This window comes from Eleutherodactylus coqui, chromosome 3 (assembly GCF_035609145.1).
Source record: "Eleutherodactylus coqui strain aEleCoq1 chromosome 3, aEleCoq1.hap1, whole genome shotgun sequence".
Taxonomy (NCBI): domain Eukaryota; kingdom Metazoa; phylum Chordata; class Amphibia; order Anura; family Eleutherodactylidae; genus Eleutherodactylus; species Eleutherodactylus coqui.
Genome location: NC_089839.1, coordinates 15,551,222 through 15,568,419, shown reverse-complemented (window position 1 = coordinate 15,568,419; position 17,198 = coordinate 15,551,222). Strand labels below are relative to the sequence as shown.

General features: G+C 48.4%; 1 protein-coding gene across 6 annotated transcripts in view; it reads left to right on the top strand.

Moving 5' to 3' along the window:
- Positions 1-17,198, top strand: part of ENAH (ENAH actin regulator) — an 80,254-nt gene that overhangs the window by 41,136 nt on the left and 21,920 nt on the right. For all 6 annotated transcript variants that reach the window (XM_066595162.1, XM_066595163.1, XM_066595164.1 and 3 more), the window contains exons 3-4: positions 1,737-1,914; positions 13,860-13,944. In XM_066595162.1, coding sequence (XP_066451259.1) covers positions 1,737-1,914; positions 13,860-13,944 — 263 coding nt within the window. The remainder of the gene's footprint in view (positions 1-1,736; positions 1,915-13,859; positions 13,945-17,198) is intronic.

Genomic DNA, 17,198 nt, shown 5'->3' with positions numbered 1-17,198 from the left:
GTGGGGTTTTAATTTTTTTAATGCTAATATTAGAAAAAGCATAAAAAAGGGGTTTTTTTTTACATTTTTTTTTTTTACATTTTTCTTTTTTTTACATTTTTATTTTCCTTTTTTTTACAGTATTTGAGTCCCTCTGAGGGACTTGCAGCACTGTACCGATGATCGCTGTCAGAAGGCATGGCAGAGCTACTGCTCTGCCATGCCTTATTGCTTATACAGCGATCATAGGCATAGGCAATACAGGACGCCAGTGTCTGGCGTCCTGTTGCCATGGTGACAGGCCGGGCTCTCGCGATGAAATCGCGAGAGCCGGCCGGAGAGACAGAGGGAGCGCGCGCCCCCTCTGTGAACTCTTTTCCTGCAGCGATCTACTTAGATCGCGGCAGGGAAGGGGTTAATAGCGGGGGGCGCATCTCCGATGCCCCCCCGCTGTTGCAGCGGGACGCTGGCTGTGACTGACAGCCGGCTCCCGCTGCCGGATAGCGCGAGGTCAGTCATGATCTCGCGCTATCCCGATGACGTACCGGTACGTCATTTTGCGTGAAGTACCAGGCTTCCATGACGTACCGGTACGTCATGGAGCGGGAAGGGGTTAAAGGGGTTTTGTCATTTAAAAAAAAATTACAAATAATCCTATACTTATTCCTCCCCGGCAGTCTTCTTACGGGATCTTCACCTTCTCCTGGCTCCTCCTCCAGTCCCCCGGGTCACGCCGCCTCCAGCCGTCCGGATCCTCTGCTTCCTGTTATGTAGCGTCCATTCGCAGGCATTCTCCTTTCTGCAGGGCAGTGTTACCCGGACACTAGTGACATAGCGTTCACTGCCTAGCAGGGAATGCCGAATCCTATGTTGGGCTATTGCCAAGACTGCGCATGCACGCTGTCTTGCCGCGAGTGTTCGTATACTATTGCAGCGAGACAGCGTGCATGCGTAGTCTTGGCAATAGCCCGGTATAGGATTCGGCATTCCCTGCTAGGCAGCGAACGCTATGTCAATACTGACCGGGTAACACTGCCCTGCAGGAAGGAGACTGCCTGTGAATGGATGCTACATAACAGGAAGAGGAGGATCTGGGGGATTGGAGGAGGAGCCAAGAGAAGACTTCCGGGGAGGAATAGGTAATTCGTTCTAATGACAAAACCTCTTTAAGGCTCAGAACCCGAAAACCGCTTCTGGTGGGTCTTACACAGCAGAATAGAGTGCAGCTCTGGAGTATAATACAAGATTTAACTCGGGATCAGTAATTTACACCTACAGTATAACCCAGATTGTGTAAGAATACAAGAGTCTACCCCAAAAAAAACAACTTTTTTTTTTTTTGTATGTATTTTTTTTTCTTTGGTTTTGTGGTTAATGTAGTAAAAGCAGGTTTGTCCAGTGCATAAAATTATTTTTCAGAAGGCCAGGAATGCTCCAGAGTCTCACCGGTGTAATCCTGCACCCAATCACTGGATTTAGCAGGGAGCCCAGTGATTGGCCTCAGTGGTCACATGGTTAGCTGGTGCATGCTGAACCGCATGGAAGTAGTCCGAGGCCAGCAGGCAGTATGCACACAGTATGCTGCACCTCCCTTTATTTGGCTCTTTACCCAGTAATAACCCTGCTTTAAGATGGTAATGCTGCTTCTGCCAATGTACTCTGCTGGGTCCATATGCATTAACCCTCGGCGGTGGCCCCTGAGCCTCAGTCATTCAGTGTCAGTAAGCTACTTACGTCTGCTATTTTGTGCCTTTCAGGTGGTCATCAACTGTGCCATTCCCAAGGGGCTAAAATACAACCAGGCGACCCAGACCTTCCACCAATGGCGGGATGCAAGACAAGTTTACGGGCTCAATTTTGGGAGCAAAGAAGATGCCAATGTGTTTGCAAGTGCCATGATGCATGCCCTCGAAGTGCTGAACTCGCAGGAAGCTGGTGAGCATTGTATATAGCCACACGCGAAGTCCTTCATGTATCCCCTCTAAAGGATTTTGTCTATATTTGGGTCCATGAGGGGTTACACAGTAATGTTACTCCTTGTTCTCTAGTACTGACCCTGGGGTGACATCATGCCTTCACTCCAGTCACAGCTAAAGCTGCTCTCTGATGCCCCTTTCTGGTTGCATCCTGATTTTTTTCTCTGTTCAGACAGAAGGCTATAGTCATGATTCTGCTTGCATTGTGGGACGTTGCGTCACGCGTACACGGCCAGCGCTCGGCTATCGGGTCACTTGATAAACGGTATAGCGATTTACAAGAGTGAACCAACAGACTTTCTACTGTTTGGGTGTGAATGGAGAAGGAAATGTCCTACAGCTCAAGATCTGGCGTTGCAAGGTTACTGAGATGAATTATGAGACTGCTTTAGTGTCTTCATTCCTTGGGCTGCACGTAATCCGGTTGTGATAAACAGATCGCGTCTGATACAAATGGTGATCCGCCCGCTGTGATATAACACAGAGGATGTTACAAGAATCTGGGATTACTGGGTTAGAGCTAAGGCCTCATTCACTTGGGTGTATTATGGACCAGAATAGCCCGTTAACGTCAATGGGATTGTGTAAAAATACACAGTGAATACGCATGATAAATGAGTATTAACGCATAAAATCAATGGGGTCGTCTTGTGTTTTTGGCGCGTGTGAAAAACACAATGAATATGCTGGCAAGTAAAGCAATAAGCAGGTAATGAACAGTCTGTAAAAGTGCTGCATATTTCACAAACCGGCACTGAATACACCCGTGTGAATGAGGCCTGAAGGTCCTTGGATCAGACATAGTGTGTATAATATGGTGCACAAGGTAGTTTAAACAGGCTGTATGCAGAAGTGTACACTAAGCTCCCCCTAGTGGTGACAGGCAGACTATTTTATTGCTCACTTGGCTTGGTGGTACATTTCCTTGGTCTATACACTGGATCTCCAGCTCTATATTATTAGGTTGTGCTGATATGTGGCTGATATGCTGCAGATATGCCACTAGTGGTGGGAATTCGCCATGGATTTTACCACTTCAAATGAGTGGCTAAAACCTGCGCCAAAATCTGCGTGTCTTAGTGTGGATCCACAGAAAATGTGCTACGTTTAAATGTAGCCTTCAGCTGGATTCATATAGAACTGTAGCATTTTTCACTCCATTCCGTCAGTCAGCCTGCAAACTCCTCCCCCTTTGTATGGAACAGACGCCGTCGGCGCACGTGGTCCTCTCATCGTATAATAATGTGCCGGCAGTGTGCGCCTTACGACAATCGACGAGGAGCCGGTGAATATAAGGCCTCCCTCACACTGGGCGTTTGCAGAAACGCAGCGTTTTTCAACGCTGCGTTCCTGCAGATTCTGCCCCGTTTCAGCAGCGCTGGCATACTTTATGCCAGCGTTTTGGCTGCGTTTTCAGCTTGGCTGAAAACGCAGCCAAGAATGCTGAGAAGAAAAAAAAAAAAAAGCAATACTCACCTAGCCGCTGCAGTCCGGGTCGCGGCTGCTGATCTCTGCAGCTGATCCGGGCTTCCTCGGCACTCCCAAGTCTATTGCCAGAGGCCAGGTTTGAGAACCCGGCCTCCGGCAATAGAGTGCTGTGATTGGTTGTCTGTGCTTGCTCGATGCCCAATCAGAGCTTGCCGGCGCTGATTGGCTGAGACAGTCAATGAAGGGCTGTGATTGGTTATCGGCACGCTCGATGCCCAATCACAGCACTCTATTGCCGGAGCCGGGGTTCTCAAACCTGGCCTACGGCAATAGACTTGTGAATGCAGGGTAAGCCCGGATCAGCGGCAGCGACTCGGACTGCAGGGGCTAGGTGAGTATTGCTTGCTTTTTTTCTCTCTACCTAGCTGGGGCAGATTTTCGGGGTAGGGCTTCTATTGCAAGCCCTCACCCCGAAAATCGGCGAGCAGTTAACGCTGCCCATTCATTTTAATGGGCGACGCAGGGCTGAAAACACCCCAAAATAGAACTTGCAGCGTTGCAAGGCGCTGCGTTTTCAGCCCTGTGTGAGCAGCCCCATTGAAATGAATGGGAGTGTTGTACAGCGTTTAGCGCTGGGCTGAAAAGGGAGCGCTAAACGCTGTATAAAACGCCCCGTGTGAGGGAGGCCTGACACTGGCCCAGAGCTGTCCTAATAAAGCCACAGGACCCGACAGCTTGCCGTAAACACTGTATTTACATGGGCGGTAATAACGCGTGACTGCGAGAAGCAAAGAACACGCACGTTGAAATAACCAATTATTTTGCATTTAAGTTCATTTACAGGAGCGGTTCTTCGCTTACATCGATATGCTGCAATTTTTTGGTTCTCACTATCCTGGTTCTTTTTAAGGTGATTCTTTAAGAATCGCCCATTTCCTGGGCTGGCATACAAAAATTGCATTCTTAGCGATTTGAGTGCGATGAGTTATTTCCAATTTAACTATTAAAAGCTCATTCACACAAAAATTGCTTGTACAGCGATGCATTGTTAACCCTGAAACGCATAATGATGGAATGGAGCGCTGGTTTTCTTGCCCAAAGTAGTGCCTTGCAATCCAACGGTGTCTGCGGAGCAGTCGGCAGAATCAGATATCCTACTTCAATGGCAGTAGAGGTGACGCGGCATTATTGTATCGCGCCAACATATTCCACAGCGCAGTACAGGGGTTGCCATCCCTTCGGCCTCTGCCCACAATGGCGCACACAGTTGCATTTCTCTATCTGATACGCACTGCGGCAAGTTTCATGGGAAACTCCACAGGGATGCAGTCAGTCCGGAGCCCTGAAGCCCCTCCAGCATATAGGAGGCTGTTGGCGCTACATGCATGCTATACATTACGTTGACACAAGTATTGGACACGCAGAAGGTGATGAAATTTGATTCTTATTCTCATTTTTCAGTCCGGTGTTAAATGACCTTTGGCCTCCATGACTGCAGTAACCCTCATAAGCTGCTTTCCACCAAGGTCCTATAGATGTGTGGAGGGATTTGCCTCCATTCCTTGAGGAGCTTCAGGTAGTGATGGGAGGGGGGGGATAATGGGTGTGTTAAGGGCGCACGGGTATGGCGTTCTATATCGTCCCAAAGAAGCTTGATGGGAATGAGATCCGGACTTTGGGCGGCCAATGAAGGTTGCAGACGTTCTCCTCAAACCAAGCCTCAATACTGCGTGCCGTATGCCATGGCGCTCGATCATGTTGGTGAAGACATGGCGCTGTACCCGAAGTACTGCCGCGGGATAGGTGATGCCACATTGTCCAGGATGTCTCTATAGCCGTTGGCATTGAGGGTGGACTTCACTATAACCAATGGTCCTAACATCCCCCACACCATAACAGAACCTCCTCCAAACCTCACTGTTGGGATGATGCAGTCACATGGAAACCATTCTCCAGGCAACTGCCACACGCAAGTGCCACCATCTGCCTGGATAGAGCTGTCCACAACGCTTGCCTCCAGTCACTTACAGTCCAACGCTTAGAGCCCCATTGCAGGCGCCGCTGGGATGTTGTGTGCAGCCGCTTGTCCATGGTAACCCTTCACATGCTGTTCCTTTATGGATGGTTCTGGTGCTAACAGATGTCCTGTGAGACACCCTGAGCGACGGTAGACTGTGTGATGTCTTCACAGCTCTCATTCTATCAGTTTCCGAGGTCCCCCTGTACGTGGCGGCACCGCGCACACCGGATGGCTTCCATCTCCCAATAACTTGGTCAACAGCGGCCTCTGGAAGGTACAGAAGCTGCGATGTCCGTACTGACTGGTTGGTGACATCCCTCCACCAGGCCCCGTTGTTGGCGCTACACCTAGGGGCATCCCCCCCCCCAACAGACCCCGTTGTTGACTCTACACCTAGTGACAACTCCCCACACCAGACCCCGTTGTCGGCTCTACACCTAGGGGCATTCCCCCACACCAGACACCGTTGTCGGCTCTACACCTAGGGGCATCCCCCCACACCAGACACCGTTGTCGGCTCTACACCTAGGGGCATCCCCCCACACCAGACACCGTTGTCGGCTCTACACCTAGGGGCATCCCCCCACACCAGACACCGTTGTCGGCTCTACATCTAGGGGCATCCCCCCACACCAGACACCGTTGTCGGCTCTACATCTAGGGGCATCCCCCCACACCAGACACCGTTGTCGGCTCTACATCTAGGGGCATCCCCCCACACCAGACACCGTTGTCGGCTCTACATCTAGGGGCATCCCCCCACACCAGACACCGTTGTCGGCTCTACATCTAGGGGCATCCCCCCACACCAGACACCGTTGTCGGCTCTACATCTAGGGGCATCCCCCCACACCAGACACCGTTGTCGGCTCTACACCTAGGGGCATCCCCCCACACCAGACACCGTTGTCGGCTCTACATCTAGGGGCATCCCCCCACACCAGACCCCATTGTTGGCTCTACATCTAGGGGCATCACCCCCCCCCCACACACACCAGACGCCGTTTACACCTAGGGGCATCTAATGGTTTCTGTACTAGGAGATGTTTGATCCTCTCCTTTATACCCAATGCTCACACATCACCGGCCCGCACAGGATTGTGGGGGGCCAATACTTTAGTCAACATAATGTATTTTGGGTGAGGGTCCAGGAGTTTCCAGCTTCACCTCTGGGTGATATTGTGCATCTCTTTAACATCCCGCAGGAATAAACACCAGAGAACAAACTTTGTGTCCGTCTGCGTCCATCAGACCCCGCCGAACGCACTTCATTTCCATTCCCAGCTTGTAAGAATTTTGCGCACGTCGTCTGGTAATGCCTGACCGGGCCCGTCCTCTGTTCTGAGAGTCAGGAAGAATCTTAATTCCTGTACGTCTTGTAGCCTAATCTTTCCCCAAGCCACGCTGATGTAATCCCACCACGAAGATGGAAAGGAGACCTTCTCCAAATGCTGTTTGGCCCAAGGCTCAAACCAGTGAAATACTAGTGCGGTGGCGGACGCCGGTTCTCCCCAGATTATGCAGCGAGGGGGATTTAAGGATAAGATGAAAGAAGGAAATGTTAACAAGCAAAATGTTTTATTTATTTATTTTCATAATTGCTCGCGGTGTTTTCGGCATTGAGCAGTAAAGCGTTTCTATTCCATCCCTCTACTGCCCTCCTGTGGCCTTTTATGGAACTGGTTGAAGTCTACTTCGTGTTTTTATGATCTTTTCCTACTCCTTAACAAAAGCTAATTATACTATTACAGATTACTCATGTCCTCACCTTAAACACATTTTCTCCTCCTCCTAACGAAGGTTCTCTGGGGCCCTTGGCCATTTTGTCCCCTCCTTTGTTCTTTTTCCAATTCTGAGGAATCTTTGAAACGAATGCGTGCCCAGAAAGAAGCCACTTAATGCAGATCAGGCCGAATTAATGTGTAGATTATGCCTCTGATCCCAAGCACAACAATATCCTGCTGGCTTTACAAACAGCTGATTGGCATTGTGAGGCACATACAAATCCTTCTGTAATGGTAAGGCTCCCAGTTATACGCTCCCCTAAGGCACATGCAGATTATTAGTACCCAGAAGCAAAACCTTCTTAACCACTTCAGGACCAGAGATTTTTTTTCCCTTTTTTCCCCTTTTTTTGTCCCGGTCTTCCAAAAGCTGTACTTTTTAATTTTTTTTTCTATTGACCGCCACGTGATGCTCGTTTGCAGGATAAGTATGTAGTTTATTTTAAATGTTGCCTATGAAGCCCTGCCTCGGGCACTGGCATCCCTAGGAGCCTTCAGTAGGTTTCAGGCTGCAATGCCAGTCCTTTGGCATTCCCAGATCGCATCATGGGGAGGGAGGAGTGACAATTGGGCTTCCCCTCTTTTCCTGCTGTTTTAGATGATTGGTCAGCTTTGACCACGGCATCTAAAAAGTTAAGTGCTGTGATTAAAGCTGACTTTGGTGGCAGTTACCAGCAGCTGTCAGAGGCAGCTGATAGCCGCCGGGTATGGAACTGACTCTGTTCCCGAAGCCGCTCCATATCCCCTTCACAACCGCAAGACGTATATTTACATTATGCGATTGGGAAGGGGTTAAAGGAGTATTCCCATCGTTAGCTTCTATGGCATGGTCACTGAATGTGACAAAACCCCGTCTGAGAACCTCACCTTTTAGTTGAACAGTGGACTTTTGATAGATGGAGGGTACCAAAGGGGGAGGCAAGGTTTGTCTTAGTAAGACGCACACTGTTCGGTGTTGATGGGAGCTAGACCCACAACAATTAGGTTATCTCCATAGTGGAAGTATTATGCAAGTCGTCTTAGAGATTAACCCCTTTAAAGGGACCCTTCTGTTCGAGCACAAAATTCTGTCTTGGGACCAGAGGGCAAAGTTGTTACCTCTTACCCATCCGCTGTGCCGATGGGCCCTGTTTTTGGTCTTTACAAGATAGAATTCTTCTGACTACCTGATTCTAACTTTGCATTGATAGTGTGTTAGACTACCGATGCGCTACACCTGCTGTCTGGCCAGCGCTGCTCATGTGATCAGCGCTGGCCAGTCAGAGAGCAGCATGAAGTTCCTCGGACTATAGATGCAGCGTGCATTAGGTCGTTAGAAGATTGCCGTGGCCATCTTAAAAGACCGAAAAAAGGGCCTTAAAACTGGTGGATCCAAGGGAATGCAGCAGGTAATGCCAATACCAACCCCCCCCCCCAGGAAGTATTTTGTTGTTGGGCCAGAGGGTTTGCTTGAACTCAATTGTGATTAAATGAGTGTTAGATTAGCACATTTTCTGGATCTTCAGCCAACTGTCTCCGAGTTGCTCTAATATTCTGCCGTTCATGGTCATCGCGTTAGTAGTATATCACATCCTAACATGAGCTCAGCTCCGCTCATAAGGTCTGTGCTCGTTAAACAAGTTGAGAAATTTGGCTACTTTTAAAAACAGTGCCACACCTGTGCACTGGTTGTGTCTGGTATTGCATCTCAGCTGTATTGAAGTAATAGGTTTGAACTGCAAAGGTTATGCCTGGTATTGGATGGGTGAGGCGCTGTTTTTGAAAGAAAGTCGCCACAACTTTTTAAACTTGTACAACCGTGTTAAAGTGACATTCTGATCTTTGTGGGTTGTGGAGTAATACCTGCTGCTGAAAGACCTTTTGTTTTTTTTTGTTTTTTTTCCTCCCGTATCCATCAGTTCCTGCGGCCCTTCTTAGGTCGTCCCAGATGGCCGCATCGCTTTCTCATTACCCGATGTAAATTGCTAGTGCTTCAATAGTTTAAAGGGGTTTTCCAATCCACTGGATAGGGAATAACCTGCAGATCAGGGTCCAACTACTGAGACTGTGCCACGTTTGCAGCAGTGGCATGTTGTGAAGTGTGGTACCTGCTTATCTCTGCTCCATTCACTTTATTGGGACCGCTGTGAATGGCTGAGTTCAGGCAATAGTCTGTCTCCAGTGATCCCACTGAAGCGAGTGGAGCAGAGGCTCACAAGTGCGCCCTCTGCTGCCCTCACTTAAGGATATTCTGGAGCCTCGAATTTGGGATCTGTGGGGGTCCCAGCAGTTGGACTCCTACAGATCAGCATCCATGGGATGGGTAATAACTTGATGTGATGAGAATATCCCTTTAAAACACTTCATGCTACCCTGATTGGTCCACACCACTCATGTGATCCTCGCTGGCAAATTGGAGCAGCATGAAGCAGGGATGCACAGTGCGCATTGGCTGGTGGCCAGAGTGGTTTGGCCATATTGGAAGACCAAAAAGAGGCCCCAGGAGCCAACGCACCCTGGGACTGCAGGGCCCCTTTAAGGGTAGCAATCATGCAGCAGTACAAGCAGACAGATGAAATGCTTCTATAGATTTGGCTCCGGTTTCCGGATCATCAGGCGGTTCTGTATCAGACCATCAGATGGTGACTTGTTTTAATGTGTGTAATATTTTATGCCCAATCCATAAATGCATTTTCTTAGATTTTAAGAATTACTGTATCGATCGCCTGCGTCCATTTAGCCAAGTCACTTTCTTCTGACCCGTCTTTCCGCTTGCTGTCCAGGTTCTTGGTAAGCTTCTCGGTGTATCTCTAATAATAATGGCTCTGTCTGAAGGACACGAGTGCTTCTAGCTGGAGGTTAATGAATCGATAATGGCCAACTTGCAGTAATGCTTGGTAATGTGCTGAACTCTTCCTCCTTCTTTGAGAGCTCCATGCTTACATTATCCTTTTCGGGGGGGGGGGGGGGGGGAGCTCTATTAGGATTGTGGATGAAGGAGCATCAATTATTCAGGAGGTTCAGGGAAATGCAAACTGCAATTTGACTTCAGGCAGTCTCAACACGGTGTAAACAACAAGCGGTGAGTGTCAGGCGAGGCTCCGAGGACCCATACCCTGTGCTGCCAGACTGGGACCTGATGAGACGAAGACTGATGACTTGTGCTACTTGGACCATGATCTACTGAGCTTTGGGAGAAGGGTGCATGGTGAGCCTCTGAAGACGAATGCCGTGTGTCACTTGGACTATGACCTACTGAGCGTAACTAGGTGGGTTTAGGGCTGAGCTACTGAAGACCAATGTCCTGTAATTCTTGCCCCATGACCTGCTGAGCTTAGGAGTGCAGCTGCCTGTCCGAACTTCTGAAGATTAATGCCCTCTGCCACTTGGGTCCATGTCCCGCTGAGCTTCTGGATGCTAATGCCCTGTGCCACTTGGGGTTATGACCCATTGAACTTATGAGTGACCAAGTCTGAACCTCTGAAAATATTATACCCTCTGCTACTTGGACCATGACCCACTGAGCTTCTGAATACGAATGCACCGTGCCACTTAGGTTATGACCTACTGAGCTTATGAGGGTGGGTGCAAGTCTGAACCTCTGAAGAAATTATACCCTTTACCAATGGACCGTAACCTGAGCATTGTGATGTTATGTTAAGGCTGAGTTCCCAAAGGCTGTTCGCCTGTACTACTTGCACCATAACTTGCTTGAGCCTCTGGAGACGGATGCCCTGTACCACCTGGACTGTGACCTGCTGAGGTTCTCTACAATGGTCCTGTATCTGCACTCTGATGGCCGCCATGAGGTGGCTTCGGACACCGGCAACGATGGGATGTGGAAGTACTTGTGCTGTCACAAACGCGATACCGCTCATATATTCGCCTGTAAGTATGAGCTGGTGCCGGATAACTGTACATCGCGATGGGCCGGTGTGAGCAGAGACCGACTCTTTACCTGCTCTGGTCTATCTGTATTACGCCCCAATGGATATGAAAGACATAATCCACCCCCTTTAGTACTGAGGAACGGTGTAATGATGTATTGTAATACTGTGTACCTTCTTCATGGTGGTACCAGGTCTGCCAGCCCCTGGGGGCATATCCTTTACTATTGGGGTTCGTGCACAGGCAGCTGATTTGCTGCAGCTTTTGGTGCAGATCTGCAGCAGATTGCAGCCTTTTAATTTGAATTCGATCAAAGGGTGAAATCTGCTGCAGATCCACATCAAAATCTGTGACATGTGAACGCGTTGTTATAGTAGTTGGGGGAACCTCCTCAAAACAGGTATTTCCGCAGCTCCCTGCCATCACTAATTGAATAGGGTGCAGCCGTGTCGTATTAGGGTTACACACAGGGTGTGCGAGCTGTCGCGGTGTGACTACATGGGTTCATATCTAGCTCTCTGCATGGAAAGCTGTATTATATAGCCTTCTATAAAATACATGGTGTAGTGAAAAAGCCGAACCCAGCGGGGGGAAGGGGGGGGGGGGGGCTTTGTTGAAATAAGAGTAGGATGGCATGGATGAGCTACTCGATCGTATGGCACATGGGCCTCCGGGGGCCCCGGAATATGTATTTCAATTTAGTGCTGTGGCCCTTATGAGGGAGAGCGTAAAACCCAATTGCAAGGTTGAAGAGTAGCCTGTGAGAAGCAGAAATCCACTTTCCGTGTCTCCAAGTGCCCTTTTACACGGGCCGAAAAATCGTTCAGATTCCCATGATCACCGATTATCATTCAGTCTAAATGTATGCCTGACTGATGGATAAATTCATCCGGCTTCTGCAGGCATAAAAACTGAACGACAGATCGGCGCGTGTAAACAGGCAGTCGCTCATCTAGGAACAACTGCCTGATTACTATGAAGGGAGGCGGGCGAACCAGAACACTCCCCGGCCGCTCCACCTCCATTTACTAGCGATGATCGTTCCTGTGTAAAAGCACGAGAACGATCATCGGTGGGACAATCTGGCATCTGCGCCCGACAGGTCATTTCATGTAAAAGCACCCCAATCCTGTGGGACCGCTGCTATGACTGAAGTAAGGACAGTGTACTGGAAGTGGTCTCCTTCTGCTCCGATAGGGGCCGATCGTCCAGGAAGTCTCCGCCGTCTGCAGGAGATTCAGGTACCGATCCATGTTGAGAGTCCCTGGAATGAACACAGGTCCAACGAGACGATCGCGCCAAATTACAACACACACGTTCACGCTGAAGCTTGCATTATCTTCTGATTGGGTCGTGGCCTTCCTAGTAATCTGCATTGTATCTGCACTGTCCACGAACACGGCCCTGCAGTGATGGCGTCGGCCCCCGGACTGCACTGTTGGACGGCTCCATGCATGTATCGTAGCAGGATGCCACTTCGAGGACGCTTCCCTTACTTCAGTCATAGCGTCGGGCCCACAAGGAACGGACAGCAGATTTCTGTTTCTCACAAACTACTCTTCAACTTTACAATTTTAGGTTTTACCCTCTATCTCTTACAAGAAGACAAAATTGAAATCCATGTTCTGGGCCCCCAGGAGCCCGTGCTCAGACCATCATGTAGCACGTCCATGCCTTCCTATTTAAGTGCGCTACTGTTATTTGTCACCAGTATTAAGTTATGTTGGATCCGGCTTTTTGACCACAACCGCTTTCTCATATTTGCTTCATTTAATGTAAAATGTTGCCAATTGCTCTTCCTTTGGTTCTTTGTAGCAGATGGGGTCCGGCTCCTACAGTTGCGCAGCTTGTTACAATGTAGCAGAGCCCTCTGAGTCTTGCATGCGTGTAAAGCTCTGTTTGCATCTGCATTAGATCCTGCATTACGGATCTGGCACTTTGGTGGTTCTCCGCTTTGGACGATCCCCATTTGTTAGAACGGTTAACAATAAACTGAACACAAAGTATCTTCCTGTTGAGCCCCCAGTGATGAGCTGTAAGCTTTGGGTATATCTGGTAGTAAGTATTCAGTGTTCCTGCAGCGCCTCCGCATGTATTAGTGTCCAGTCACATCCTTGTTGTCTAATGCAGGATAAGTCCTCCAGAGAAGAGATGCTCTTTGTAGCTTTTCTGCACTCTATGAGATGAGGACCCTGAAAAGAGGAGACCCCTCTATTAGTACCGTATAGGATGCATGAAAATGGGTTTTCTAAACTGGACAGCCCCTTTAAGTCGTCTGCATTGAATGAGACGTGGTGGTCTTTGGGTTTAGCGGCAGGGTCTCTATCCCGTATGACTCCTACCACAGCAGTGGTCTTGGCTTCATTAGGATTACTGGCAGTGGTTGTGTTGCCCCTTTAGCTGCAGCTGTACGTCTATCGGAGGTGTCCTTTTGGTTATGTGTTCTCTTGTGTATGCTTTATATATATATTTTGACTCCTTTTTGGATGTTTCTTCTGTTCTGATGTTTTTTTTCTTTTTTTTCCCAGTCTTGTATTTAGGTGAGTGACCTCCCTGTTCTGTTAGCTTCCCTTCGTTGCTACCCGGAGGCATGTGTCCCGTCTCGTGTCCTGTCGGTTCTCTGTAGATGTCTAGGTCCATGGCTGAATATAAATGTGCGCTTCAGCTGTGTCGTTCTTCAGCCGTAGTTCTAGTCTTTCTGTATAATTACCGGCATTCTTGTCCCCCCCCCCCCCCGGGTTGGATAGCAGGCCTGTAGTTTTGCTATGTTTCTCTTACCCGTTGTCTGTATTTCTCTCTCTTAAGGTCCAACGTTGTCCCGGCAGAATTCGCACATACCCCAGCAAGTACAGAATGGTCCGTCACAGGAAGAGCTGGAGATTCAGCGGAGGTACCAAACCGTTATCAATAAAGATATTATTATGTAGACTTATGCAGATGTCTCTTTGGTTGGTCCAGTGAAGCGATTTTGCTAATTATTTTAAAGTGCCGCAGGCACTCCTTGATAGACAGCCTGTTAGAATGCGGTAGAATGCAATACTATGGTATTTTATTGAACTTGTGATCATCTGATCGCTTATACAGTTTAAGTCCCCTTGGGGGACAAAAGAAAAAAAAAAGTGTAAAGGGGAAAAAAAGGATTTAAAAAAAGGGATATATTAAAAGCTCAAAAATAACCCTTTTCCCCACATTTAAAATAAAACAAAAAACATAATTTGTATTGCCGCATCCATAAAAGTCTGCTCTTTCAAAATTTTGTCCCGAACGGTGAATGTTGTCAGGAAAAAAAAAATGCATGACACCCATCTTCAAGAAAAAATTCAATAAAGCGATCAAAAAAATCGTATGTACTCCAAAATTGTGACAACAGAAGCAACAGGTCGTCCCACAAAAATAACGAGCCTTTACATGGCACTATCGCCGCGGTCAGAAGATTATGAAAGAAAATGTATATATTTTTTCGAATGGTATATATATTATTTTAAATGGTGCAACAAAAAACAAGTAAATTTGGTATCGTTGTCGTATACACTGTAAAAACAAGACCCCCAAAATGGCAAAATTGCGATTTCCCCCGCCCCCTCCCCCTTCTGCCAGTACATTGTTTTTTGCAGGATGAGTTGTATTTTTCAATCAGACCTCAGACCTCTCCAGGAAAAGGAAAAGAGTTGTTATAAAAGTTGGGAGGAGAAATCAAAAATAAAAAGAAGAAATGGGCCTCCTTACAGGGTTAAAGGAATAATCCCATCTTAAAGGGGTTTTCCCACTAATTACGTTTAGTTCGATCCCCGGAATAGGCAATAAATGTCTGATCGCTGGAGGTCCAGCAGGCGGGGTGTCCGGCATTCCAGCGGTTTTGTGCACAAGCATGACCAGTGATCCTTTCCCTTTTATTGGATGGAGGGAATTTAACGCGCTCACAGAAGTGAATGGAGCGCTGGCCACACATGCAAGCCGGGGAACTCAGGGTGTGCTGATGTCCGAACCTACGCAGTACTTGGACCCCTGACGATCGGACCTATCCTATGGATTAAGGGGATAGATGTCACTACAGGGTAAACCCCTTAAGGCCGCTCTCACACAGACCGCTTTTACAGCACTGAGCGCGGGGTTTCTTACGCTGCGATTTTCAAAAGCCGTCTGCTCTATTTAAATGTTTCAGCAATTTTTAATGCAACTCAGCACCCATTGCAGTGATGGAGTGTTCATGGCTTCATGGCGGTCTGTCTCCATAGCCTTTGGTGGAGACCTGTAAACTATCGGGCATTTATGGTTCGTTTTTTAGCCCACTTGACCCATGAGGCTGTACCCCCACATCTGTTGGGCTCCGTTTACGTGAAACCCTCGGTGCGGGCAATGTTCTTTGTGGTTTTGTCTGTAACATTTTGGGGCATATCTATCAAAATTGGGTAAAAGAAAATATTTGTTGCCAATAGCAACCATTCACAGCACAGTTCATGTTTACCACTGAGCTCTGGTTGCTATGAGCAACAGTGTGTTTTTCTTTAATTCAGTGTTGATAAAATAAGCCCTTTAGGTTCTGAATTATTTGTTGCACCCCGTTTTAAAAAAATATGGTTTTCTTCATCCCGTAGCAGCTTGTAGGTTGTCCTCATGAGGCAGCCATCTTGGGCATGAAAATGAGGCTTCGTACAATTTGTGGGACCAGTGACCAAATCTCTCTTGAACTATGGTTTTAACCCTTTAATATTTTTGGGGTGCATAGGCCCAGGCACCGCTATGGATATTGTACAGAGAGTGTCGCTGTGCCAGCGCTACAGGCACGGTCAGCAGGTGGGCATTTCTTTCTTTGCCCGTCGAACCTGTTTGACAAAGCTATTTAAAGGAAGGTCACCTCCGTCCGCAACGCGTTCCATAGTCAGTAGGACGGAAATATAAATAGCAAGTCGTTAACCCCAAGGAAACCTTAAAGTGAAGGGTCCTCAAGAAAGACCCTTGTAAAGGGGATATACAGTTGTTACTTCGCACAGTCCGGTAGACCTATGACTGGATGGATTAATAGAATATGTGCCGCTACTCCCCCAATTGTATGCACAGCGCTCCTCCAGTGATCTATGAACACCGATCCTGCCACTGTTGTAGGTGGTCATTATGCAGGGATAGTACCTACCTGTTATTGTTTACACCTTAGATGTATTATCTGAGGTAGTCTTGAATGCACTTTCAGGCTGCGGCACAGTACTTGCCCCATGCTTTACACTGCAGCTGTGTCTGCTCATGCCGGCTGTACTTGAGTGTATATCTCAATTTTCAGACCCATCTGGTTATGGCATCAAGAAATACAGGAGGTCAACTATCCGAAGGTCACAAAGAACCATAATTTTTTATTCATATCTTGAAAACGAATGGGCGTAGGAAGATGTGCGCGGTATCGTTCCCTTAAGAAAAATGTTGTAAATCTACATATTACGAACTCCAATTCTATTTTAACTTGTATTGGAATTGCTGTGTTAAGATAAAAATTGGAGATGGTTGGGTGTTACCCCTTGGATGATAAATATATTTTTTTTCCTGGAATGACCCTGCCGTGTATAATCACTGCTCAAGTCAGTGGGTAGCGGGATTAGCAGGTAGTTGATGGGTGGTTTAGTGGGTAGAGGATGGGTGGGTTAGTGGGTAGTTTATGGATGGGGTGCTAGATATTGGCTGGGTATTACCAAGTAATAGATGTATGCTTAGGTGAGTAGTTAGCGGGTAGTTTAATAAAAGGGTCGGCGGGGAGCGATTGGGATGGACAGTCGGGCAGGGAACAGGATGGCTGGACGGATGGTTTGGGCGGGGAGCGGTTGGGACGGATGGACGGTTGAGGGTCGAGCGGGGAGTGGTTGTTTGGGACGGTTGGGCGGTTGGGACGGACGGTTGGGGGTCGGGCGGGGAGTGGCTGGGTCGGGCGGGGAGCGGCTGGGACGGGCGGTTGGGGGTCGGGCGGGGAGCGGCTGGGAGGGACGGACGGGCGTTTAGGGGACGGGCGTGGAGCGGATGGGAGGGATGGACGGGCGTTTAGGGGACGGGCGTGGAGCGGATGGGAGGGATGGACGGCCGTTTAGGGGACGGGCGTGGAGCGGATGGGAGGGATGGACGGACGTTTAGGGAACGGGCGCGGAGCGGCTGGGACGGACGTTT